The sequence below is a fragment of the Melozone crissalis genome, unplaced genomic scaffold (assembly GCF_028551555.1).
Source record: "Melozone crissalis strain CALT ecotype California unplaced genomic scaffold, PUWL_Pcris_2 ptg000424l_1, whole genome shotgun sequence".
Lineage (NCBI taxonomy): Eukaryota > Metazoa > Chordata > Aves > Passeriformes > Passerellidae > Melozone > Melozone crissalis.
The window spans coordinates 23,285-51,083 of NW_026536152.1; the positions used below are offsets into that span (position 1 = coordinate 23,285).

The 27,799-nt window shown below is 50.7% G+C and overlaps 1 protein-coding gene across 1 annotated transcript; it reads right to left on the reverse strand.

Moving 5' to 3' along the window:
* Positions 1-27,371, reverse strand: DSTYK (dual serine/threonine and tyrosine protein kinase). The gene is made up of 13 exons (XM_054294964.1): positions 27,047-27,371; positions 18,237-19,156; positions 16,646-17,342; positions 14,356-14,630; positions 12,022-12,105; positions 10,339-10,515; positions 8,696-8,825; positions 6,557-6,713; positions 5,361-5,493; positions 4,622-4,735; positions 3,487-3,601; positions 2,501-2,635; positions 1-1,087 (listed from the first exon to the last, which is right to left on the reverse strand). Exons 1-13 carry the CDS (start codon positions 27,276-27,278, stop codon positions 900-902), a joined length of 3,357 nt encoding a protein of 1,118 aa, XP_054150939.1. The 5' UTR covers positions 27,279-27,371; the 3' UTR covers positions 1-899.
* Positions 27,372-27,799: the final 428 nt, after the last annotated feature.

The window sequence follows — 27,799 nt, forward strand, 5'->3', positions numbered from 1 at the left end:
CCCACAGAATTCCATAGGGTGGGACTGGGATGGAGCTGTCACCCCCATGAGTTCCCCCCTGTCCCACACAATTCCATAAAGAGAACAGGATCAGGATGGAGCTGTCACCCCCCTGTCCCACAGAATTCCTTAGGGTGGGATTAGGATGGAGCTGCCACCCCTCAGAGCTCCTCCCTGTCCCAAACAATTCCATGGGGATACCAGGATTGGGATGGAGCTGTCACCCCCCTGTCCCACACAATTCCGTAGGGATACCAGGATTGGGATGGAGCTGTCACCCCCATGAGTTCCCCCATGTCCCCCACAATTCCACAGGGATACCAGGATTGGGATGGAGCTGTTATCCCCATCCCAAACAATTCCATAGGGTGGGACTGGGATGGAGCTGTCACCCCCCTGCCCCACACAATTCCATAGGGATGGAGCCGTCTCCCCCCGGAGCCCCTCCCTGTCCCCCACAAATCCATAGGGATACCAGGATTGGGATGGAGCTGTTATCCCCATCCCAAACAATTCCATAGGGACAACAGGACTGGGATGAAGCTGTTATCCCCATCCCAAACAATTCCATAGGGTGGGACTGGGATGGAGCTGCCACCCCCCTGTCCCCCACAATTCCATAGGGATAACAGGACTGGGATGGAGCTGCCACCCCCCTGCCCCACACAATTCCATAGGGATAACAGGACTGGGATGGAGCTGCCACCCCCCTGTCCCACACAATTCCATAGGGATAACAGGACTGGGATGGAGCTGCCACCCCCCTGTCCCCCACAATTCCATAGGGATGGAGCCGTCCCCCCCGGAGCCCCTCCCTGTCCCCGCAGCTCCGCGCCAGGGCCGGGGCTGGAATTGCCCAATTCCCGCCTCAATTCCCGCAATCCTGCGCCGGTTCCCGCTCAGGTGGAGTCATCCAGGCCCTTGTGGGGGTGCTCGGGGGGCGGCCGGCAGAGCCTGTCCATGATTCCCTGCAGCATGGGCTGCACGATCCCCAGCAGAGGCCGCTGCGAGGAGTCCCCGTCCCAGCACGCCTCCATCAGCTGCCAGCATTCCTCGTCAAACACCGGGAGCCGCTCCGGCCGCACCCCTGCAAACACAGCGGGGTCACCGGGAATGCCGGGAATGACCAGGGAAAAACTGACCGCATCCAGGGGAAGCACATTGAGGGGCTGGGTGGCACAGGGAATCACCAGGAATGCCAGGAATTCCAGGGAAAACCCTGCCCGCATCCAGGGAAAGCAGGTGGAGGGGTTGGGTGGCACAGTGGGATCACCAGGAATGTCCAAGGAAAGCAGGTGGAGGGGTTGAATGGAACAGGGGATCACCAGGAATTTCCAGGGAAAGTAGGTGGAGGGTTTGGGCGGCACACTGGGATCACCAGGAACGCCAGGAATTTCCAAGGAATGCCCTACCCACATCCAAGGAAAGCAGGTGGAGGGGTTGGGTGGCACAGGGAGATCACCACAAATCCAGAGGGGATCACCAGGAATTTCCAGGGGAAGCCCTGCCTGGTGCTCACATCCAGGGAAAGCAGCTGGAGAGATTGGGTGGCACAGAGAGATCACCAGGAATATCAGGAATTTAAAGAGAATGCCCTGCCCACATCCAGGGAAAGCAGGTGGAGAGGTTGGGTGGCACACTGGGATCACCAGGAATTTCCAATGAAAGCCCTGCCTGGTGCTCATATCCAGGGAAAGCAGGTGGAGAGATTGGGTGGCACAGAGGAATTTCACCAGGAATTTTCACCAGGAATTTCCAAGGAAAGCCCTGCTCACATCCAGGGAAAGCAGGTGGAGAGGTTGGGTGGCACAGCAGGATCACCAGGAATTTCTAGGGAAAGCAGGTGAAGGGGTTGGATGGCACAGGGGATCACCAGGAATGCCAGGAATTTCCAGGGAAAGCAGCTGGAGGGGTTGAGTGGCACACTGGGATCACCAGGAATATCAGGAATTTAAAGAGAATGCCCTGCCCACATCCAGGGAAAGCAGGTGGAGAGGTTGGGTGGCACAGCAGGATCACCAGGAATTTCTAGGGAAAGCAGGTGAAGGGGTTGGATGGCACAGGGGATCACCAGGAATGCCAGGAATTTCCAAGGAAAGCAGCTGGAGGGGTTGAGTGGCACACTGGGATCACCAGGAATATCAGGAATTTAAAGAGAATGCCCTGCCCACATCCAGGGAAAGCAGGTGGAGAGGTTGGGTGGCACAGCAGGATCACCAGGAATTTCTAGGGAAAGCAGGTGAAGGGGTTGGATGGCACAGGGGATCACCAGGAATGCCAGGAATTTCCAAGGAAAGCAGCTGGAGGGGTTGAGTGGCACACTGGGATCACCAGGAATTTCCAAGGAAAGCCCTGCCCGGTGCTCACATCCATGGAAAGCAGGTGAACTCGATCCCAGAAATCTTTCCCACCTTCAGAAATTGTGGGATTTTTCCCTTTCACCTGCCCACCACCAGCAGAACAAAAGTGGATTTTCCCCCAGCCCAGGTGCTCCAGGTACCTCTCCTGACGTTGTTCCACAGGTGATCTTTGCTTGCACACCTCTCAAAAGCCTCAGGTAACTTCACATGGCCCGAGCAGAGGTACCAGAACAGGATCCCAAAGGCATAAACATCCACGGAATTGTCGTATTTCCCTGGAAAAAACCAGCAGGGAAAAATCCCTGGGAGCTGGGCAGGCTGAGGGGTGACTCCAGGCTCCCACCTCCCCAAATTTAAACCTCAATTTCACAGCAGGAAAGCAAAATTTGTGTGAAACCCCAGCAGGAGTTAGGATCAAGGTTAAGCTTTTCCAATTCCCAGGATTTATAAATTCAAGTACAAATTAAGTATAAATTTCCAGGATTTCTATATTTATAAAATAAGGATTTATAAATTTCAGTACCAGGAATTCCCAAACTGAGCTCAGGTGTGTTTTAAACACCAACACCTCTGAGGCTCAGCTCTGTCAGAGCCAAACCTCAGCCCAGAAATATCCCAGAAATATCCCCTAAATCCACACAAATAGAAATGTTTCCTTTGGATCCCAACTTTATCCAAGCAGGAGCAGCTCTGGCAGAACAAAAGGATTGAGATAAGTGGGATTTGAATTTCCAAGTGGCTCCAAAACTCAGGAAAAACCCTCAGAGGAGCTGCCAGAATTCCCAGTGAATCCAAAGGTGGGAACAGCTTGGGAATTCCCACTCCAAGGTAGGAACAGATTAGGAATTCCTTCCAGGGAATCCTTCCTGGAGCATTTCCCTATGAAAGCCAAGGATTCCCAGCTTCCTCCTAATGACAATTTACCCTTCTAATTGCAAGGGTGTTAATTAGCAGAGCTGACCAACCCCATTATCCTCTGTCAAGAGTGGCACTTAAACCACAGGAAAAATCCAGGGCATGCATGGAAAGCAGGGAATTCCCTGGGGTTGGAATGGTCTCAGGAGCACCTGAGAGATGAATTCCAAGGAATTGCCTCCAGAATTCCAGAATTCCAGGGGGATCCTACCTGTGAAGAGCTCGGGAGCCATGTGGATGGGGGTGCCCACGATGCTGCCAGACATCATCGCCTCGGGTTTGCAGAACCCCAAATCTGTGATTTTGGCCCTATTCTTTTTGTCCAACTGGGGAAAAAAAAAAGCCACAGGCAGGCAGGTGAGAATCTATTTCTCCCATAAAATGTTGATTTTTGATACTGTGCTGGTTTCGCAAAAAAAAAAAAAATTTAATTTTTTCTGGTTGTTGTCATAACCATGTAATGACAATAGGAAAATGCTGGAAAATAAACAGCAGGAAAATAAAGAGCTGGAGATGTGTTCTGTGGCAGCAGCTCTCTGGTCACAGAGAGCAACACACAACTGTCCCAGGCATTGTCCTGCCTCTGCAAAAGGTTCAGCACAGAAAATTTGGGTCATTTTTGGCCCCATTCTCCAGCCCAGGCCAAGGGAAGAAGCCCCAAAATCTCTGCAGAAAGTTCAGCACACAAAATTTGATCATTTTTGGCTCCAAGTCCCTGCAGGGAGTGACAGAAGGTTCCGCACAGAAAATTTGAGTAATTTTTTATTTATCTCCACCCCAGGCCAAAGAATGAAGCCCCCAAATCTCTGCAGAAGATCAGAGAAAAGAATGAGAAGCAATTCTTATCTTCACTTGCTGCACCTGTTATTGTGAATATGTGGAATTTGTTATGGAGTCTTGTTCAGCAAAGGGTGGATTTTTAATTAACCAGTGGTGATGGTTAATTAAAAATCCACCCTTGGATTGGAGGACTAATGAGGTCCAGCTGTATAGTGACTGCCTATAAAAGCAATAGTTTTATAGGGTTTCTTAATAAATAATTATATTTAATCCCCTTAATAGGGTTTCTTAATAAAGATTATTATTGATCAGCCTTCTATGAATCATGGAGCCAATGCCAATTATTCCCCAGCCAGGAAAGAAGGGAAAATCATTTTTTGTACATAAACCCCTGCCCTGTGTGAGGGGCTCCTGCTCCCTTTGTCCCAAAATTCCAGCCAGGAAAGAAAGGAGGCAGCAAAACCTCCCTGTGGCTGATACCAGCACAACTTAAAATACTCCTGTGGAGAAATTTATTCCCTCACTTAAAGCTGTTTTTTCCCCAAGAAAAAGGAAATTTTCCCTACCAGGACATTTTTGAGTTTGATGTCCCTGTGCACCAAGCCCTGGCTGTGCAGGTACCGGATCCCTTCCACCACATCCAACGCAATCTGCAACCGTGGCTCCAATTCCAGCCCAGCCTGAGGGGAAAAATGTGGATTTTAATCCTAAAAGTTGCTTTGGCATGCTCTTCCTTGCTAAAATTGAGTAATTCCAGTTTTTAATGCAGACTTTTTAATTAGAGAATCAGTTTTGGCTTGGGAGATTAAAATTCATCCCATGGGCAAGGGAGCACTTCCCACTAAACCAGGTTTAATCTGAGGGGGGAAATTTAGATTTTAGTTCTAAATGTTGCTTTGGCCTGCTCCTCTTTACCAAAATTGAGTAATTCAAGCTTTGTTTTATGGATTAATGGGGGATTTTTAATGAGAGAATCACTTTTGGGTTGGAAGGGAGATCAAAACTCATCCCACGGGCAGAGACATTTCCCACTAAACCAGGCTTAGTCTGAGGGGGAAAACTTAGATTTTAGTCCTAAAAGTTGCTTTGGCCTGCTCTTCTTTACCAAAATTGAGCAATTCTAACTTTGTTTTATGAATTAATGGGGAATTTTTAATTAGAGAATCAGTTTTGGGTCGGGAGATTAAAACTTATCCTGCGGGCAGGGGGACACTTCCCACTAAACCAAGTTGCTCCAAACTCTGTCTTGGCACTTCCAGGGATAAAATAAAAACAAAATAAATATTGAATAAGAGAATTTGGCACCTTCAGCCCCGTGTAGAGGTCCCTGTGCAGCCTCTCCATGATCAGCAGCACAGCAATGCTGGAGCCTCCTCCATAGCCATAATCAATAACGGAGCCATGCAGGTGCACCAGCCTCTCGTGGGACTGCAGGGACCTGCACAGGGATCAGAACAAAAAATCTGGGTTATTTCTATCCCATCCTCCAGCCCAGACCAAGGGAAGAAACCCCAGAGTCTCTACAGAATGTTCAGCCCAGAAATTTTGGGTCATTTTTGGCCCTGTCTCCAGCCCGGGCCAAGAGAAGAAGCCCCAAAATCTCTGCAGAGGGATCAGCAGATAAAATTTGGGTCATTTTTGGCCTCCAAGTCCCTGCAGGGACTGACAAAATTCAACACAGAAATTCTGGGTAATTTCTGGCTGTGTTTTCCAGCCCAGGCCAAGAGAAGAAGCCCCAAAATCTCTGCAGAATGTTCAGCACAGAAAATTTGGATCATTTTTGTCGCTGTCTCAAGCCCAGGCCAAGGGAATCTCTGAAGGGACCTGGAGCAGGTTCAGCATAAAAAATTGGGGTAATTTTTGGCCCCTGAGTCCCTGCAGGGACCAAAAAGTCCCTCCAGAAGGCTCAGCACACAAAATTTGGGTCATTTTTGTCCCTGTTCTCCAGACCAAGGGAAGAAGCCTCAAAGCTGCAGATTTAGATTCAGAGCAGCACAATCCTCAGCTGTCTGAGCCAATTAAACTAAAAAAAAAAAGCAAAAAGAAAAAAAAAAGCCTTTTTAAAGGTTAGAGTCACAAAAAACCCCATTCTTCTCTCAGCTGGCTGTGCCTGCAGCTGTTTACTGCAAACCAGCTGCTGTCTGCACCGCAGAGCCATCCTTGGCTTTTTTGGGGATTCAGGCAGGACAAGGAGAGGGAAAAGAGAGAGGATTCACCACCAGGGATCAGGGGAGGAGAATTGCTGGTTATTATGGTCTGTAAACTGGAATTTCCTCTGAATTTGGACAGCACAGGCAGCAGGGAATCTGATTAAGGAAGGAAGGAGCATTCCAGGAGCTCCAGTCCCAGATTCCTGCAGCAAACCTGGATGTGGCACTCCGAGCTCTGGGCTGGGTGACAAAGGGGACATCAGCCACAGGCTGGGTGGCTTTTCCAGCCTGAATAATCCTGGGAAATCACCCAGATCCCTGTGGAATGGGGGAAGCACTGAGCATACAGACCTCATGTAGTGAAATTCCAGTGCCAGGTCGTTCCAGTGCTTTTCGTCCGGAGGGACGACGGATTTGAGGGCGCAGGGGAAGTGTCCCCCCCAGCTGTCACACAGGTACACCACCCCGTACTGGCCTCGGCCCAGCTCCCTGCCCAGCTTGGGCTTCCCTGCAAGGAACAATCCCAAAAATCAGCCCCCAATCCCAAAAAACAGCCCCTCAATCCAAGGTGACAAATCCCAAAAATCAGCCCCCAATCCAGGGCACAAATCCCAAAAATCAGCCCAAATCCAAGGTGACAAATCCCAAAAATCAGCCCAAATCCAAGGTGACAAATCCCTGGGATCAGCCCCAGTTCAAGGCATCAATCCCTGCAATCAGCTCCCAGTCCAAGGCACCAATCCAAAAAATCAGGCACCAATCCCAAAAATCAGCCCCCAATCCACGTTTTTCCCTCCTGAACATTCCCAGCTGTGAGGTAGTTGGGAGGTGCCAGTTGAAACCTGGCTGGAAAATGGACTGAAAATCCAAACTGGATTTTCTGGGTAATGGAGTGAAAATCCAAACTGGATTTTCTGGAAAATGGAGTGAAAATCCAAACTGGATCCCATTCCCAGCAGTGACCCCACTCCCAGCAGTGACCCCACTCCCAGCAGTGACCCCATTCCCATCAGTGACCCCATTCCCAACAGGTTCCCACCCCCAGCAGGATCCATTCCCAGCAGTCACCCATTCCCAGCCGTGTCCCCTTTCCCAGCAGTGACCCCATTCCCAGCAGTGTCCCCATTCCCAGCAGTGACCCATTCCCAGCCGTGTCCCCTTTCCCAGCAGTGTCCCCATTCCCATCAGTGTCCCCATTCCCAGCAGTGACCCATTCCCAGCCGTGTCCCCTTTCCCAGCAGTGACCCCACTCCCAGCAGTGACCCATTCCCAGCAGTGACCCCATTCCCAGCAGTGACCCATTCCCAGCAGTGACCCCACTCCCATCAGTGTCCCCATCCCCAGCAGTGTCCCCTTTCCCAGCAGTGACCCATTCCCAGCAGTCATGCATTCCTAGCAGTGACCATCCCCAGCAGTGTCCCCATTCCCAGCAGTGTCCCCATTCCCAGCAGTGACCCATTCCCAGCCGTGTCCCCTTTCCCAGCAGTGACCCCATTCCCAGCAGTGACCCCACTCCCAGCAGTGACCCCTTTCCCAGCAGTGTCCCCTTTCCCAGCAGTGTCCCCATTCCCAGCAGTGTCCCCACTCCCAGCAGTGACCCCACTCTAACAGGATCCCCCTCCCAGCAGGATCGATTCCCACCAGGATCCATTCCCAGCAGGATCCCCTCCCAGCAGATCCCATTCCCAGCAGGATCCCACTCCATCAGGAACGCTTCCCAGCAGTGTCCCCATCCCCAGCAGTGACCCCATTCCCACCAGGACCCCATTCCCACCAGGACCCCACTCCCAGCAGTGACCCCATTCCCAGCAGTGTCCCCATTCCCAGCAGTGACCCCATTCCCAGCAGTGTCCCCATCCCCAGCAGTGTCCCCATTCCCAGCAGTGACCCCATTCCCAGCAGTGTCCCCATCCCCAGCAGTGTCCCCATTCCCAGCAGTGACCCATTCCCAGCCGTGTCCCCTTTCCCAGCAGTGACCCCATTCCCAGCAGTGTCCCCATTCCCAGCAGTGACCCATTCCCAGCCGTGTCCCCTTTTCCAGCAGTGACCCCACTCCCAGCAGTGACCCCACTCCCAGCAGTGACCCCTTTCCCAGCAGTGTCCCCTTTCCCAGCAGTGACCCATTCCCAGCAGTCACGCATTCCTAGCAGTGACCATTCCCAGCAGTGTCCCCATTCCCAGCCGTGTCCCCATTCCCAGCAGTGTCCCCATTCCCAGAAGTGACCCCACTCCCATCAGTGTCCCCATTCCCAGCAGTGACCCACTCCCACCAGGACCCCACTCCCAGCAGTGACCCCACTCCCACCAGGACCCCACTCCCAGCAGTGACCCCACTCCCAGCAGTGACCCCACTCCCACCAGGACCCCACTCCCACCAGGACCCCACTCCCACCAGGACCCCACTCCCAGCAGTGTCCCCATTCCCACCAGGACCCCACTCCCAGCAGTGACCCCACTCCCAGCAGGACCCCACTCCCAGCAGGACCTCACCGTGCAGCAGCACGTCCTGCAGGGATCTGCTCTCCAGGGAGAGCCGGGCCAGCCGGGGCGCGTGCTCCTTCCTCACCCGCAGCCACAGGTCCTCGGTGCGCTCCAGCCGGCCCGAGTGGCCGTCCTCCAGCTGGGGGGACAGCACGGTGTCACCAGGGTGGCCATGGGGACACCCGGGCTTGGAATGGCCAGCACCGCTCAGAAACATTATTTATATGGATAGGTAGGTAGGTAGATTTATATTGATATATATATATCTCTATATATATCAATATATAGATTTAGATATACATAGATTTATAGATAGATTTAGGTAGATATATATCTAAATCTATATATCTATCTAAATCTATATATATGCTTAGATTTACATATAGATTTAGAGATGCCTATAGACTTAGATAGATATACAGATTTAACTACATTGATTTAAATATATAGATTTAGATATATAGATTTATATATCTATATGTATCTATATATTTAAATATAGAGATTTAGATATACCTAGATTTATAGATAGATTTAGGTAGATATATAGATTTAGATAGATATATAGATTTAGATATATATATGCTTAGATTTACATATGGATTTAGAGATGCCTATAGACTTAGATAGATATACAGATTTAACTACATTGATTTAAATATATAGATTTAGATATATAGATTTATATATCTATATGTATCTATATATTTAAATATAGAGATTTAGATATATGTAGATTTATAGATAGATTTAGGTAGATATTAGAGATACATATAGATTTAGATAGATATACACATTTAGATATACAGATTTAGCTATATAGATTTACATCTGAATATATATATTATAGATATATTATTGATATATTATACAAATCTATATTATTGTATATTATAGATTTTTATTTATATATAAAAATATATAAATATATAAATGTATAAATATAAATTTAGATATATAGGCTTATATGTATATTTAGATTTAGATAGATAGATAGATAGATATAGATATAGATAGAGATAGATCGATCGATCTGCTGGGCAGTTTTTGCACTTACAACCCCACATCTCCATCCCCATTCCTGATCTCCTGGGCAGTTTCTTCAGTTAAAACTCCATTTTCCATCCCCAACCCCGATCTCCCAGTCAGTTTTTTGCTGTTTCTGCAGTTAAACCCTCACATTTCCCTCCCTGTTCCCAATCTCCCAGGCAGTCTTTGCAGCTTAAACCCCACACTTCCCATCCCCAACCCCAATCTCCCAGTCAGTTTTTTGCTGTTTCAGCAGTTAATCCCCACATTTCCCATCCCCAACCCCAATCTCCCAGTCAGTTTTTTGCTGTTTCAGCAGTTAATCCCCACATTTCCCATCCCCATCCCCAATCTCCCAGTCAGTTTTTTGCTGTTTCAGCAGTTAATCCCCACATTTCCCATCCCCATCCCCAATCTCCCAGTCAGTTTTTTGCTGTTTCAGCAGTTAATCCCCACATTTCCCATCCCCATCCCCAATCTCCCAGTCAGTTTTTTGCTGTTTCAGCAGTTAATCCCCACATTTCCCATCCCCATCTCCAATCTCCCAGTCAGTTTTTTGCTGTTTCAGCAGTTTAACCCCATTTTCCCTCCCCATTCCCGCTGTCCCGGGCGGTTTCCCGGACCTGGCGCAGGGAGGCGGCGAAGGCCTCGTGGGAGCTGTTGAGGCGCGTGCGGAACTGGCTGCAGATGCTCTTGGCCAGCTTGGAGGCGCTCAGGCTCTCGATGGCGTCCTGGGCCACCTTCCTCTTCCACTCGCTGGTGATGGCCGGGGGGCTGACCCACGTGATCCGCTGGATGATCTGGGAAAACCACGGAGTCACAACCCCAGAGTCATGGAGTCACCAGCTGGAAGAGCTTTGGGATCGTCGAGTTCAACCCAGCCCCAGCGCCTCAATTAAATCCCAAAAATCAGCCCAAATCCGTGGCACAAAGCCCTGGAATAAGCCCCAAATCCGAGGCACCAATCCCTACAATCGGCCCCAAATCCCAGGCACAAATCTCTGCAATCAGCCCCAAATCCAAGGCACAAATCCCTGGAATAAACGTCCTGTCCAAAGCACAAACCCCAAAAATCAGCCCCAGTCCAATGCACAAATCCCAAAAATCAGCCCCAAATCCAAGGCAGAAATCCCTGGAACAAGCCTCCAGTCCAAGGTACAAATCCCGAAAAACAGCCCCAATCCAAGGCACCAATCCCAAAAATCACCCCCAATCCAAGGCACCAATCCCTGGAATAAGCCTCCAGTCCAAGGTACAAATCCCAAAAATCAGCCCCAATCCAAGGCACCAATCCCTGGAATAAGCCTCCAGTCCAAGGCCCCAGTCACCAAAATCAGCCCCAATTCAAGGTACAAATCCCAAAAATCAGCCTCCAATTCCAGGCAAAAATCCCTGCAATCAGCCCCAATCCATGGCACAAATCCCAAAAAATCAGTCCCAAATCCAAGGCACCAATCCCAAAATTTACCCCCAATCCAAGGCACAAATAAATCTCTGCAATCAGCCCCAAATCCAAGGCACAAATCCCCAAAATTAACCCCAATCCAGGGCACAAATCCCCAAAATTAACCCAAATCCATGGCACAAATCCCAAAAATCAACCCCAAATCCCTGCAATCAGCCCCAATCCAAGGCACAAATCCCTGGAATCAGCCCCAATCCAAGGCACCCAGTGCCACATCCAATATTTTTTCAAACACATCCAGGGATGCTGATTCCACCACCTCCCATTCCAGAACTTCATCACTTTTTTAGTAAAAACCTTTTTCCCAAATCCAACCTAAATTTTCTCCTGAATTCCTCCCCTGAGCTGGAACTTTATTCCCTGCTTGGATGGATGAGCAAGAACAAAACTTTTCCTCAAACAATCCCAGCTCAGAGTGGGAACAAATTCAAGATTCCTCCTTCTCCTCCCTTCCTGGGACAGGATCCACTCTGGAATTCTGGGGTTTCTAATGAAGGGTGAGGCAGAGTAATTTAATTACCCACTAATTACAGGAAGTGCTGATTCCAACATCTGGAATTTCCACACAAAAAGCTCCTTCCCTGGGAATTTCACCAATTTGGGAACAGCTCTCCCTGATTTTCCTACCAATATTATGGAATGAAAATCCTGGAATTCCCAGAATGGTTTGGATTGGAAAAGATTTTAAATTTTATCCCATTCCACCACCCCAGGATGCTCCAATCTCCATCCTTGGGCACTTCCAGGCATGGAAATCACCAGGAATAAAGTCCCAGAGTGAATTTTGGGAGCAGCTGAGAGGATTTTTTGCTCCAAAATTCCCTTTTCCAAGCGTCCACACCTGTTTGATCTGTTCCCACAACATCCTGGTCACCGTTGAGCCCGAGTGGAACGTGACCTCCACGTGATAAGCTGCATTCAGGATCTGGAAAAGCAGAAAAAAGAGGGAAAAATGGGAATTCTGCCAGCCAGGAGCTTTGCCAGAGCCTGTGAAAATGGAAAAAATTGGGATAGTGCATGAATCACTCTGTTAATTGATTTATTGTGTTGTTTCATGGGAGTTTTTAGGCAGCAATTTGATTATTTTGTACAGATTTAGGAGAAAATTAATTTATTGTGTTATTTCACATTGATTTATTGTGTTATTTCATCGGTGTTTCTAATTTTATTGTGTTGTTTCATGGGTGTTTTGAGGCTGTAATTTGATTATTTTATACAGCTTTTTGAGATAATTAATTTATTGTATTATTTCATGGGTGGTTCTAGGCCATAATTTGATTATTTTATAAAAGTTTATGAGATAATTGATTTATGGGTTGATATTGATTTATTGTGTTATCTCATTGGCATTTTATGGCCGTAAATGTATTATTTTGTAAAGATTTAGGAGATAATTGATTAATTTTGTTATTTCATGGGTGGTTCTAGAGTGGTTATACAGATTTAGGAGATAATTTGATTATTTTATACAGATTCAGGAGCTAATTAATTTATGGAGCTATCTCATGTGACTTTCACGGCTGCAATTGGATTATTTTTTACAGATTTATGAGATAACAGATTTCCTGTGTTATCTCATGTGATTTTCATGTTCGCAAATTGATTATTTTATACAAATTTAGTAGATAATTGATTTACTGTGTTATCTCATAGCCATAATTTGACCATTTCACCCAAATTCAGGCCCATGGCCATTCCAGACCTGTTTGAGATAGTTGCTGGTGATGCACACAGATCCATCGTGGGGGTTTCTCCAGAGTTTTAAGGTGTATTTATGGCCATCATTAAATTATTTACACAGATTTATGAGATAATTGATTTACTATGTCATCTCATAGCCATAATTTGACCATTTCACATAAATTCAGGCCCATGGCAGTTATAGCACCCCAATCCCCACCTGTCTGAGATAGTTGCTGGTGATGTGCACAGAGCCCTCGCAGAGTTTCTCCAGAGTTTTTAGGCCATAATTTGATTATTTTATACAGGTTTATGAGACAACTGGTTTACTGTGTTACCTCATGGCCATAATTTGACCATTTCACCCAAATTCAGGCCCATGACAGTTCCAGCACCTCAATCCCCACCTGTTTGAGATCGTTGCTGGTGATGCACACAGATCCCTCACGGGGTTTGTCCAGAGTTTTTAGGTGGTTTTATGACCATAATTTGATAATTTTATACAGATTTAGGAGCTAATTTATTATCTCATGTGTGTTTTATGACCATAAATTAGTTATTTCACCCAAATTCAGGCCCCTGGCAGTCCCAGCACCCCAATCCCCACCTGTTTGAGATAGCTGCTGGTGATGTGCACGGATCCCTCGTGAGGTTTCTCCAGCCCCCGGGGTGGGTGCACAGAGCCCTCCTGGGGTTTCTCCAGAGTTTTTAGACCATAATTTGATTATTTTATACAGGTTTAGCAGATAATTGATTTATTGTATTACCTCATGTGTGTTTCATGGCCATAAATTGATTATTTTATACAGATTTAGGAAATGATTCTTTTATATAGGTTTTTGAGACATTGATTTACTGTATTATCTCACATGTGTCTCATGGCCATAAATTGATTATTTTATACAGATTTAGGAGCTAATTAATTTACTGTGTTATCTCACATGAGTTTTAATGCTGTAATTTAACTGTTTCACCTAAATTCAGGCCCATGGCAGCTCCAGCACCCCAGTCCCCACCTGTTTGAGATAGTTGCTGGTGATGTGCACGGATCCATCCCTGGGGTTTCTCCAGAGTTTTTAGGTATTTTATGACCACAATTTGACCATTTCCCCCAAATTCAGGCCCATGGCAGTTCCACCATTCCAGCCCCATTCCAGACCTGTTTGAGATAGTTGCTGGTGATGTGCACGGATCAATCCCTGGGTTTCTCCAGAGTTTTTTGGTATTTTATGGCCATAATTTGACCATTTCCCCCAAATTCAGGCCCGTGGCAGTCCCAGCACCCCAATCCCCACCTGTTTGAGATAGCTGCTGGTGATGTGCACAGATCCCTGGCGGGGTTTCTCCAGCCCCCGGGGCGGGTGCACGGAGCCCTCCTGGGGTTTCTCCAGAGTTTTTAGGTACTTTATGGCCATAATTTGACCATGTCCCCCAAATTCAGGCCCATGGTAGTTCCACCACCCCAAACCCCAGCCATTCCAGCCCCAATCCCCACCTGTTTGAGATAGTTGCTGGTGATGTGCACGGATCCCTGGCGGGGTTTCTCCAGCCCCCGGGGCGGGTGCACGGAGCCCTCCCAGGACTCCTCCAGGCTCTTGAGGCAGCGCTCCAGGGTGCCCACGAAGCTCTCCCTCAGGTAATCCACGGAGCTGATCAGTTTGTTGGCCACAGCCTGGTTCAGCCTGGAGATGATCAGCTCCTGGATCTGCTGGATGCAGCGCTTGATGTCCTTGGAGCTGACGGGCTCGCCGCTCTCGGGGATGATGATGTCTGCAGGGAAAGGGAGAAAAACCATCCTGGAGGTCTGGGGTTGTTGGGAGAACAGTCCTGAGGGGTGCTCTGAGGGGCACACGCTGATCCTGATGGTGTTTTAAAATAATGATCTTCTCAATGGTCTCAGAATTGCATTGTTATTGTTTTAGACAAGATTATGATCATTTTATTCAAGATTATTGATTATTATTGTATCCAAGATTTATTATCTTTTTCTCCAAGATTATGATCATTTTCTCCAAGATTTATTATCATTTTCTCCAAGATTTATTCTCATTTTCTCCAAGATTTATTATAATTTTCTCCAAGATTATTATTACCATTTTCTCCAAGATTATTATGATCATTTTCTCCAAGATTATTACCATTTTACACAAGATCACTATTATTTATCCAATATTACTATTATTTATCCAAGATGACTATTATTTTATCCATGATTATCATCACTATTTTATCCAATATTATCACCATTGTTTTATCTACGATTAGGACCGTTTTATCCAATATTATCATCATTATTTTATCCAATATTACTATAATGATTTTATTTAATATTATTGTCATTTTATCCAAGATTATCGATTTCATCCAATATTATTAATGATATTATCCAATATCATTATCACGATTTTATCCAATATTATCATCATTATTTTATCCAAGCTTATTATAATGATTTTATCCAATATTATTAATTATTTTACCCAATATTATTATATTTATTTTCTCTAAGATTATGACTATTTCATCCACAATTATTTTATCCAAGATAACTTTCACTTCATCCAACAGATCCTACCAAAAAACGGATATTGCCTGATCCCTGATTTCCATCCGTGTTTGGGGTTCTGTGTCCATCCAGGAATTACAGGTTGAAGTCTCACTGAATTCCTGGAATTATTGTGGGTCAGTATCTGTTTGATCCCAGATTTTGATTCAAGTCTGGGGCTCTGTGACTATCTGGGAATTGCAGGTTGGAATCCCACTGAATTAATGAATTGTGGTCAGGATCTGCCTGATCCCTGGATTTTCACCCTTGTTTGGGGTTCTGTGACCATGCAGGAACTGCAGGTTGGAATCCCACTGAATTAATGGAATTATTGTGGTCAGGATCTGCCTGACCCCTGATTCTCATCCTTATTTAGGGCTCTGTGACCACATTGAATCCATCAATTATTGTGGTCAGGATCTGCCTGATTCCTGATTTTCATCCTTGTTTAGGGTTCAGTGACACTCTGGGAATTGCAGGTTGGAGTTCATTCCTGGAATTATTGTGGGTCAGGATCTGCTTGATCCCAGATTTTGATTCATGTCTGGGGTTCTGTGACCATCCAGGAATTGCAGGTTGGAGTCTCACTGAATCCATGGAATTATCATGGTCAGGATCTGCCGGATCCCTGATTCTCATCCTTATTTAGGGCTCTGTGACCACACTGAATCCATCAATTACTGTGGTCATGATCTGCCTGATCCCAGTTTTTGATTATGTTTGGGGCTCTGTGACCATCTGGGAATTGCAGGTTGGAGTCTCACTGAATTCTTGGAATTATTGTGGTTATGATCTACTTGACCCCTGATTTTCATCCTTCTTTGGCGTTCTGTGACCATCTGGGAATTGCAGGAATTGCAGGTTGGAGTCCCACTGAATTCCTGGAATTATTGTGGGTCAGGATCTGCTTGATCCCAGCTTTTGATTCATATTTAGGGCTCTGTGACTATCTGGGAATTGCAGGTTGGAGTCTCACTGAATCCATCAATTATTGTGGGCAGGATCTGCTTGACCCCAGATTCTGATTCATGTTTGGGGCTCTACGACCATCCAGGAATTACAGGTTGGAGTCTCACTGAATTCCTGGAATTATCATCAGGATCTGCTTGATCCCAGCTTCTGATTCATGTTTAGGGCTCTGTGACCATCCAGGAATCACAGGCTGCAATCCCATCAAACCCCCACGCCAATTTTGCATTTTTCCCACCAACCACCCCAAACCCTCCATCTGGCTCCTCACCTCTAAACTCCATACTGGCAGCATCCTCCAGCAGCTCCTCCTTCATATTCCCCAGGGTATCCACGATCATCTCCTTCATCTCCTCCTGCTTGCGGTTGGCGATGCCCATCAGCGACTCGTAGAGCTCGTTCTCCTTCCTGCGCGTGTACTCCAACCTCTTGGGGGTGATCTGCAGGTCCCTCTGCATGTCGAAGGCCTGGTTGATGAAGATGTTGAGGCAGCGCCCGTGCACCTCGCTCAGCCTCGTGGCTGCCTCCACCAGGTGCTGCTGCAGCACCTGCCTGGAGAAGGAGCTCAGCAGCCTCAGCTTCTCCAGCTGCTCCACCAGCATGGAGGAGCCGGGAGCGCCGCAGCCGCAGGGGCTGGAGGGGCTCAGGTACTCCAGATCCAGCAGCTGCAGGTGGAGCTGGGATTTGGTGTCCTTGGGGTGGGATTTGGTGTCCTTGGGGTGGGATTTGGCGTCCTTGGGAGGGTTTTTGGGGGAGCTCAGCTCGCTGCCGGCCTCGGGGATTCGCAGGAAGAAGATGGGGAGGGAGAATTTTTGTTTGATTTCCCGAAGTTCTGCCTGGTCCGACGGGGACAGCTGGGGCTCGCTGATGGCGAAGGTGACAACGGGCAGCACCTGGTCCACAAACTCGGCCAGGGTGGACTCAGCCGACTGGAAGCCTCGGCATGGAGCCACCACGATGTCCACTTCCTGGGAAAAAGGAAAAAGGAGGAGGTTTGAGAGGTTTTTCTGTGGAAAAATGCTCTGGGAGTCGTTCACACAGCAAAAAACTGGAATTCTTCAAAGCAGATCTTGATCTGACCCCTAACTCCAAATTCCTCATTTTGGACAAATCCTGGGAGTTTTAGCCCAGTTTAGGACAAAGCTGATTCCTGGGCAACTCCAAATTCCTCATTTTGGACCAAATCCTTGGAGTTTTAGGACAAAACTTAGGACAAGTGTTCCAGGAAAGAGCCAGCAGGGGAATTTATTGAACAGGACCCTGGCAGTGCCACCCCAAACTCCCCACAGACCAGGGACAGTGGCAGTGCCACCCCAAGCTTCCCACAGACCAGATCAGGGACAATTTGGGAATTAATTCATCTGGGCTGTAAATGTCAACACCCACATGCCAGGGATAGTGGCAGTGCCACCCCAAATTCTTCACAGACCAGGGTAGGGACAGTGGCAGTGCCACCCCAAGCTCCCCATGGACCAGGGACAGTGGCACTGCCACCTCAAAGTTCCCATGGACCAGGGACAGTGGCAGTGCCACCCCAGGAACAGTGGCAGTGCCACCTCCAGCTCCCCAGGGACAGCAGCAGTGCCACCCCAGGCTGCCCAGGAACAGTGGCAGTGCCACTCCAAGCACCCCAGAGACAATGACAGTGCCACCCCCAGCTCCCTATGGACAATGGCAGTGCCACCCCAAGCTCTCCAGGAACAATGGCAGTGTCACCTCCAGCACCCCAGGTACAGTGGCAGTGCCACCCCAAGCTCCCCAGACACTGTGGCAGTGCCACCCCTAGCTCCCGAGGGACAATGACAGTGCCACCCCCAGCTCCCCAGGCACCATGGCAATGCCAGGCACGGTGCCACCCTGACCTTGAGCAGCGCGCAGGGCAGCACCACCTCCAGCTCTGCCACCCTCTGTGCGGGATCCTCGGCGTCCCCTGGCACCTGCAGGTCCTGCTCGGGGATGGTGTCCCAGTGCCCGCTGTGTGCCACCAGCGCCTGCACCAGCTCGTACTGCCCGGGCAGTGCCAGGCTCAGCCGCGGCCGCGCCCCGTGCGTGAAGCGAACGCGGCGGCGCCGGCACCGCTCCTCAGTGCCAGTGCCAGGGGTGGGCAGCAGCTCCTCGGTGCCCGTGCCAGGGGTGGGAAGCAGCTCTGTGGTGCCAGCCATGGGCAGCAGTTCCTCAGTGGCAGCCTCAGCAATGGGCAGCAGCTCCTCGGTGACAGTCTCAGAGGTGGGCAGCAGCTCCTCAGTGTCCATGCCAGCCCTGGAGGTGGGCAGCAGCTCCTCGGTGACAGTGCCAGGGGTAGAAAGCAGCTCTGGAGTGCCAGCCCTGGGGGTGGGCAGCAGCTCTGGAGTGTCAGCCCCAGGCAGCAGTTCCTTGGTGGCAGTGCCAGCTTCAGGGGTTGAAAGCAGGTCCTTGGTGCCAGTCTCAGTGGCAGGCAGCAGCTCCTTGGTGACAGTGCTAGCTCTGGGCAGCAATTCCTGGGTGCCAGCTCTGGGCAGCAGTTCCTGGGTGCCAGTCCTAGTGGTGGGCAGCAGTTCCTGGGTGCCCGTCCCGGGGCTGGGCAGCAGTTCCTGGGTGCCAGTGCCAGTGCCAGGGGTGGGCAGCAGCTCCTGAGTGGCAGTGCCAGTCCGAGGGGTGGGCAGCAGCTCCTGGCCCAGCAGGGTGTTGAGCAGGTGCCCCTTGGCACGGCAGTTCTGGCCCAGGATCAGCAGGCACGGCCTCCAGCTCACCGAGCGCTGCAGCTGCTCCTCCTCGTGCCGGGGGAACGACACCGGGCTGGGGCCTGCAACGGGACAGGGAACGGGGATTGACCCTAAAAATGGGGCCTGAAACAGGACAGGGAACAGGGATTGATCCTAAAAATGGGGCCTGAAACGGGGACAGGGAACAGGGATTGATCCTAAAAATGGGGCCTGAAACGGGGACAGGGAACAGGGATTGATCCTAAAAATGGGGCCTGAAACAGGGATCAGGGATTGACCCTAAAAATGGGGCCTGAAACAGGGAACGGGGATTGACCCTAAAAATGGGGCCTGAAATGGGACAGGGGTCAGGGATTGATCCTAAAAATGGGGTGTGAAATGGGGACAGGGATCAGGGGTTTGACTCTAAAAATGGTGCCTGCAACGGGACAGGGGTCAGGAGTTTGGGCCTAAAAATGGGGCCTGGAATGGGACTGGGGTCAGGGGCTGGGGTCTGAAACAGGACAGAGATCAGGGGTACAACCCTAAAAATGGGGTCTGAAACAGGGATAAGGGATTGATCCTAAAAATGGGGCCTGAAACAGGGGTCAGGGGTGCAGTCCTAAAAATGGGACCTGAAACAGGACCGGGATCAGGGATTGGCCCTGAAAATGGGGCCTGAAACAGGGATCAGAGGTTTGGCCCTAAAAATGGGGCCTGAAACAGGGATCAGAGGTTTGGCCCTAAAAATGGGGCCCGAAACAGGGAACAGGGATTTGCCTTAAAAATGGGGCCTGAAACAGGGATCAGGGGTTTGATCCTAAAAATGGGGCCTGAAACAGGGACAGGGGTCAGGGCCTGGAGCCTGGAATGGGACTGGGGTCAGGGCTTGATCCTAAAAACAGAGCCTGAAACGGGACAGGGGTCAGGGGCTGGGGTCTGATATGGGGACAGGGATCAGGGGTTTGGCCCTAAAAATGGGGCCTGAAACAGGGACAGGGAACAGGGATTGATCCTAAAAATGGGGCCTGAAATGGGACTGGGGTCAGGGATTGATCCTAAAAATGGGGCCTGAAATGGGGACAGGGATCAGGGGTTTGACCCTAAAAATGGGGCCTGAAACAGGACAGGGATCAGGGTTTGGCCCTAAAAACGGGACAATGCAGCCCCACAGCCCAGCCCAGCCCAGAGCTGCTGATGGGGCAGTTCCTGCTGTGCCAACACAGGACATTAATTCAGTTTTGTTACAGGAGCACAGAATCCCAACAGCCTGGAGAGGCATGAGCCTCAGGGAAGGCCCTTTGCTGCCAGCCAGAAGGTTCTGGAACAGCCTCAAACCCCACAAGGCTCCCTCAGAGCCCACAAACATTGCGCACATCCCACAAGCCTCCCACAGAGCCCACAAACTGCCCTCAGAGCCCACAAACGGCCCTCACACCCTACAAACGTCACTCAGACCCCACAAACCTCCCTCAGACTCTACAAAATTCCCTCAGACCCCACAAACAACACTCAGACCCCACAAATGTCGCTCAGACCCCACAAATGTCGCTCAGACCCCACAAATGGCCTTCAGAGCCCACAAACCTCCCTCAGACTCCACAAACCTCTCACAGACCCCACAAACGGCCCTCAGAGTCCACAAATGGCCCTCAGACCCTACAAATGTCACTCAGACCCCACAAACCTCCCTTACGCATCACAAACCTCCCACAGACCCCACAAAGTGCCCTCAGAGCCCACAAACGGCCCTCACACCCTACAAATGTCATTTAGACCCCACAAACCTCCCTCAGACCCTACAAACATCACTCAGAACCTACAAACAGCACTCAGAGCCCATAAATGGCCCTCAGAGCCCACAAATGTTGCTCACATCCCACAGACCCCACAAAGTGCCCTCAGAGCCGACAAACGGCCCTCACACCCTACAAAATTCACTCAGAGCCTACAAACAACACTCAGACCCCACAAACCTCCCTCAGACCCCACAAACCTCCCTCAGACTTCATAAACGACCCTCAGACCCCACAAATCTCCCTCAGAGCCCACAAACTTCTCCCAAACCCGCAAACCTCCCTCACACCCCACAAATGACCCTCATACCCCACAAACGGCCCTCACACCCCACAAACCTCTCCCAAACCCCATAAATTTCTCCCAAACCCCATAAACTTCTCCCAAACCCCACAAACGGCCCTCACACCCCACAAGCATCACCTGGCTGTGCTAATTCAGGCTCAGGGCTGAGTTTAGCTCCTGTTTACTTTTTTTTTTTTTTTTTTTTTTTTTTAAATCCTAAATGCAGCTTTGGCAAGAGCTAAATTCAGCATTACCCTCGTGCACAGCACAGAGTGACTCTGACAGTCCCAAAAACACAAATCACAAACAAATCCCTCATCAGGAACACAAAAATCCCTAAAAAATGAAATTAAATGGGAAAATGAACAACCAGGCCCTAAAAAATGCCCAATTTGAGGGGTACAAAGCACCAGGATTGCTCTGATACTGGATTTTATAGGGTTAAAAATTCTGTTTAAAATTTGCTGTTAAAATTATTTTTTTTTCATGAGTCATGTTCTGGCAGCCTGAATTGTGAGGAAAACAAAATCCTCCCCTCCTCACACTCTAAATCCCATTAGACAGATCCTACAACACATCCCTCTCCTCACTCTGACAGCTTAATCACTCCAGTTTTAATTAAAATCAGCCAAATTTGGAGCATTTTGTGTAGTTTTAGATTGGTTTAAAGCTCATTTAAAACCCTGCCCAAGCTTTGCCTTCCCCTCAAATCTTTCAGGATTTTGGAGTTTTTCCACCCCAAAATTAAGGAAAAATCCTCTTTGGGCTCAGCATTGCCCCACAGAACCCCAAATCCCAAGTTTGGGAATCGCTGAAGGGAGGAATTTCTCTTTGAAATGTGATTTTTTTTTGGATTTTTGTTTTCCAAACAAGCCTTTCAAAAGCCACATCAAGTGACCAGAGGGTTGGAAGCTGACCAAGAGCTCACAAAAGATAAAGATCTGAGAAAAAAATCCCACAAATTGCACATTTGAGCCTTCATCTGTAGGATGGCTTTGATCTGGGGGTATTGCTTGGAGCTTCAGCTGGGATTCAGGATCTGGAGCATGAAAAAAGCAATTCAGGGAGGGCTGAAGAGGCAGCAGAGCTCCTTCTCCTCACTCCAGGAAGGAGTGGATCCTTAAATCCAGCAAAAATATCTCCAAAAATATCTCCTTGGAATTTGTGGATCCTTAAAATCCAGCAAAAATATCTCCAAAAATATCTCCGTAGAATTGGTGGATCCTTAAATCCAGCAAAAATACCCCCAAAAATATCTCCTTGGAATTGGTGGATCCTTAAAATCCAGCAAAAATATCTCCTTGGAATTGGTGGATCCTTAAAATCCAGCAAAAATACCTCCAAAAATCACTGGGATACAGAAGTTTAAATGAAATTATTGAGGGATTATTTATGTGGATGGAGAATCCTGGGATGGTTTGGGTGGGATCTTAAAGCTCGTCCTGTTCCTCTGCCATGCAGGGACACCTTCAGCACCCCAGGATGCTCCAGCCTGGCTTTGGACACTCCCAGGGATGGAACAGCCCCAGATTCTCTGGGAATTCCATCCCAGCCCCTCCTCATCCTCACAGAGAGGAATTTCTTCCCATATCCCATCTAAACCTTTCCTCATTCCCCTTTCCAGGTGAAAATTTTTCCCTTTCCAGCCTTCTTGGAGCTCCTTTGGCTACTGGAAAACTGCTCCAAAGTCCTGCCAAACCCTTCAGGATTTGTGGTTGAAACACCTTTCCCAAGGTCCTCCCAAGTCCATTTTTTCTCCAGGATCTGAGGTTAAAACACTTTTCCCGTGATTCCACACCCCATGATCAGCACAGACACAGATCCAGGGTGGGAGGGACCCAACAAAAAGCAGGATTAGAACTTGTAATATCCTGCCACATCCATTTTTTCTCCAGGATCCAAAACACCTTTCCCAAAGTCCTCCCACATTCATCTTTCCTCCAGGATTTGTGGTTGAAACACCTTTCCCAAGGTCCTCCCAAATCCATTTTTTCTCCAGGATCTGAGGTTAAAACACCTTCCCTGTGATTCCCGTGATCAGCACAGACACAGATCCAGGGTGGGAGGGACTCAACAAAAAGTGGGATCAGAACTTCCCAGTTTTGAGGGATGCAGCCACATTTCTGGGCATGCCAGGGGCTGGAGCTCCATCCCAGCCCCATCCCAGCCCCATCCCTATCCCGGCTCCATCCTGGTCCAATCCAATTCCATCTCTGCTCCATCCCTGCTCCATCCCGGCTCTATCCCAATTTCATCTCGGCTCCACCCCTGCCCCACCCTGGTTCCATCCTGACTCCATCCCAGCCCCAACTCTGCTCCATCCCGGCCCCATCCCTGCCCCGTCCCAGTTCCATCCCAGCCCCATTTCAATTCCATCCCAATTCAATCCTGGCCCTATCCCTGCCTCATCCCAGCTCCACCCTGGTTCAATCCCAGCCCCATCCCAATTCCATCCCTGCCCCATCCCAGCCCCATCCTGGCTCTATCCCTATCCCGGTTCAATCCTAGCCCCATCCTGGTTCCATCCTGGCTCCATCCCAGCCCCATTTCAATTCCATCCCTGCCCCATCCCAATTCACTCCTGGCCCTTTCCCTGCCCCACCCTGCCCCATCCCAATTCCAGCCCAGCTCCATCCCTATCCCAGTTCCATCCCAGCCCCATCCCTGCTCCATCCCAATGCCTGCCCCACACTGGTTCAATCCCAGCCCCATCCCAGCTCCACCCCTGCCCCATCCTGGCTCCATCCCAGCCCCATCCCCATTCCATCCCAATTCAACCCCGGCCCTAGCCCTGCTCCATCCCTGCCCCACCCTGGTTCAATCCTGGCACTATCCCGGCTCCATCCCAATTCCACCCTGCCCCATCCCTATCCCTGCTCCATCCCAATTCCATCCCTGCCCCATCTTGACTCCATCCCAGCCCCATCCCAATTCCATCCCAATTCAATCCTGGCCCTGTCCCTGCTCCATCCCAATTCCATCTCTGCTCCATCCTGGCTCCATCCCTGCTCTGTCCCGGCTCCATCCCAATTCCACCCCAGGTCCATCCCAGCCCCATTCCCTACCCCGGCTCCATCCTGACTCCATCTCAGCTCTATCCCTGCCTCATTCCTGCCCCATCCCAATTCCATCCCTGCTCCATCCCTATCCCTGCTGCACCCTGCCCCATCCCAATTCCATCCCTGCTCCATCCCTATCCCTGCTCCACCCTGCCCCATCCTGACTCCATCCCAGCCCCATCCCAATTGCACCCCAGCTCCATCCCAGCCCCATCCCAGCTCTACCCTGGTTCCATCCCTTCTCCATCCCTGGTTCTATGCCAGCCCCATCCCTTCTCCATCCCAATTCCATCCTGGCCCCATCCCATCCCCATGCCAGCCCTATCCCTATCCCTGCTCCATCCCAATTCCATCCCTGCCCCACCCTGCCCCATCCTGACTCCATCCCAGCCCCATCCCAATTTAATCCTGGCCCTATCCCTGCCCCACCCTGCCCCATCTCAATTCCAGCCCAGGTACATCCCAATTCCATCCCTGCCCCATCCTGACTCCATCCCAGCCCCATCCCAATTCCATCCTGGCCCCACCCTGGTTCCATCCCAGCCCCATCCTTGCCCCATCCTGACTCCATCCCAGCCCCATCCCTATCCCAGCTCCACCATCCTAGCCCCATTCCAATTCCATCCCTGCCCCATCCCAGCCCCACCCTGGTTCCATCCCAGTTCCATCCCTATCCCAATTCTATCCTGGCTACATCCCAGCCCCATCCCTATCTCAGCTCCACCCTGGTTCCATCCCAGTCCCATCCCAATTCCACTCCAGCCCCACCCCAGCCCCATCCCAATTCCATCCCTGCTCAATCCCAATTCCATCCCTGCTCCACCCTGGTTCCATCCCAGTCCCATCCCAATTCCACTCCAGCCCCACCCCAGCCCCATCCCAATTCCATCCCTGCTCAATCCCAATTCCATCCCTGCTCCACCCTGGTTCCATCCCAGTCCCATCCCAATTCCACCCCAGCCCCACCCCAGCCCCATCCCAATTCCATCCCAATTCCATCCCTGCTCAATCCCAATTCCATCCCTGCTCCACCCTGGTTCCATCCCAGCCCCATCCCAATTCCACCCCAGCCCCATCCCAATTCCACCCCAGCCCCACCCCAGCCCCATCCCAATTCCATCCCTGCTCAATCCCAATTCCATCCCTGCTCCACCCTGGTTCCATCCCAGCTCCATCCCAATTTCATCCTGGTTCCATCCCAGCCCCATCCCAATTCCACCCCCGCCCCATCCCTGCCTGGCCCATGTGACGGGCGCTGGCGCTGGAGCAGCGGGGCAGCCCCGGGGCACAGATCCTCACATCCTCACATCCACAATCCCATGAATTCCCAGGATCAAAGGAGGCCTGTCTGCCCCGGAACAAGGGCAGCTCTCACCAGGACTCCTCTCCAAATCCGCCCAGAGCTCGGCAGAGCAGCCTCAGCTCGGATTTATGGGATCTCTAGAAGCTCCAAGCTTTTGATCAATTTTTTCTATTTTTTTCCATTTTATCCACTGTCCAACCTGGCCTGGGACACTCCCAGGGATGGAGCAGCCATAGATCCTCTGGGAATTCCATCCCAGCCCCTCCCAGGGAAGGATTTATTCCCAAAATCCCATCTCTCCCTGCCCTCTGGCCATTCCCTGTTTGCTGGCACTCCATCCCTTGGAAATATTGGAAATATTCCATTTTTCTCCACAGATCACCCCAAATCCTCTTCTCCATGCACAACAATCCCAAATTCCAAACATCACAGGCTCACCTGGCTCTGCCCCTTCCCAAAACCTTCTTCCCCACCCAGCCTGGTGAGAGGGGCAGCAACCACTCCCCAAAATCCCAATGTGCTCCCAAAACCTTTCCAGCCACAACTGCACAATCCCACAAAGGGAAAACAAACCCCAAATCAGCTCAAAACCATTTTTTTTTTTAAGACACAGACAGAAAAACTCAACACTTGAACATGAAACCAGGATTTGGAGTGCAAGATGAGCAGGTCCAAAAAACCTGGACAAGAATCCCGGACAAGAATTCCAGACAAGGGGCCACGAGAGATGACTCAGGAGCCTTTTGGAGATGAATGAAGAAAACCTTTATGGACATCTCACATCACACTGAGCCCCTCTCACGAGACAGTCTCATGGAAACACCAAGTCCTGCCCGTGGCAGCAGAGGTGCCACCCTCAGCTCTGTTTGTCAACAGCAGCAGCTGAGCACAGAGCCCCAGGGACAAACAGGGAATGGCAGCCCCTCATTCCCTCAGCACAGAGCCCCCAGTGAGGCCACAATTCCCAGGGAATTCCAGGACAAACAGGGAATGGCAGCTCCTCATTCCCTGAGCACAGAGCCCCCAGTGAGGCCACAATTCCCAGGAATTCCGGGACAAACAAGGATTGCCAGCCCCTCATTGTGCTGCCCCTTCTGAACCCCCTCCCTGGAGGGGGTCAGGGGCAGGCGGTCCCCATCACAAACCCATGGAAGGGCCCCACAGGGATGCTGTGTGCAGCTCCTGGCCCTGCACAGACCCCAAAATCCCACCCTGAGCATCCCTGGGGTGCTGTCCAAACCCTCCTGGAGCTGTGCCCATTCCCTGGCGAGCCTGGGCAGGGCCCAGCACCCTTTAGGAGAAGAATATTGTCCTTATACCGATCCTAAATCACGCCACAAAGCCTCTCCCACCCTCCAAGCACTCCCAGCCCTGTAACCCCCTTGACAGCGGCCCCAAGCCGGACACTTCACTCCGCACCGCGACCATCACAAGCCCCTCAGAGACCTCTGACAAGCCCCCCAAAGACCCCTGACCCGCAGAAATTCCCCCTTTACCCGCCCAGACCCCTCACCCTCACACCCCGCCCGCCCCTGCCCCTCTCTCACCGCCGTCCCCGGGACCCCCATCCCCATCCCAGGCGGAGCGGGGGCCGTCACCGGCAGGCGCCGAGGCGAAGGGATGTCCCTGGGAGAACTTGACGTCGCGGAAGAACCTCTTGGTCTCTCGCAGGTTGTGCTGCAGCCTCGCCAGGTGCCGGTTGTAGTGGCCGAAAGAGCGGCAGAGCTCCCGCACGGCCCCGCCGGGACCCCGCCATGACGGGGCCTCCTCGCTCTCCATGTCCTCCGGGTCCGCCCCGCTATCCCCTCCCCACCGCGGGCAGCTCTCGGGCCCTGCCAGGCTGCCGATGGTCGGGGAGGAACCTCCCCGAGGATTTCCTCTCGTCCCGACCCCCCCCACCCCCCGCCCCTCCCGCCTCCCCGACCCCCGCGGCCGCCGCCTTCTCCCGAGGGGAAGCGCCTCCACCGGCCGCGCTGCGTGTGCGCGGAACGTTTGTCGGCGTGCCGCAGGGCAAAGGGGGAGGAGGCCGGGCGCACCCAGCGCGCGAGGCACGCTGGGAGATGTAGTTTATTTACATCCAAATGAAGTTCATTTTCCCAACCCGCGGAGGAATGCCGGGAGTTGTAGTCCGTTTTGCCGCAAAGCCTCATGGAGTTTGTAGTCTCACGAAGAGCGCCCGCCGACCTCTCCCCGCGGCCTCTGCGCACCCCCGCGGGGGACGAGCAAAAATTCCCCAAAAAACGAGAACGACCATGAAATGATGTATTTAAACAGGAGGAGTAAAAGGGGGAGCTCAGACA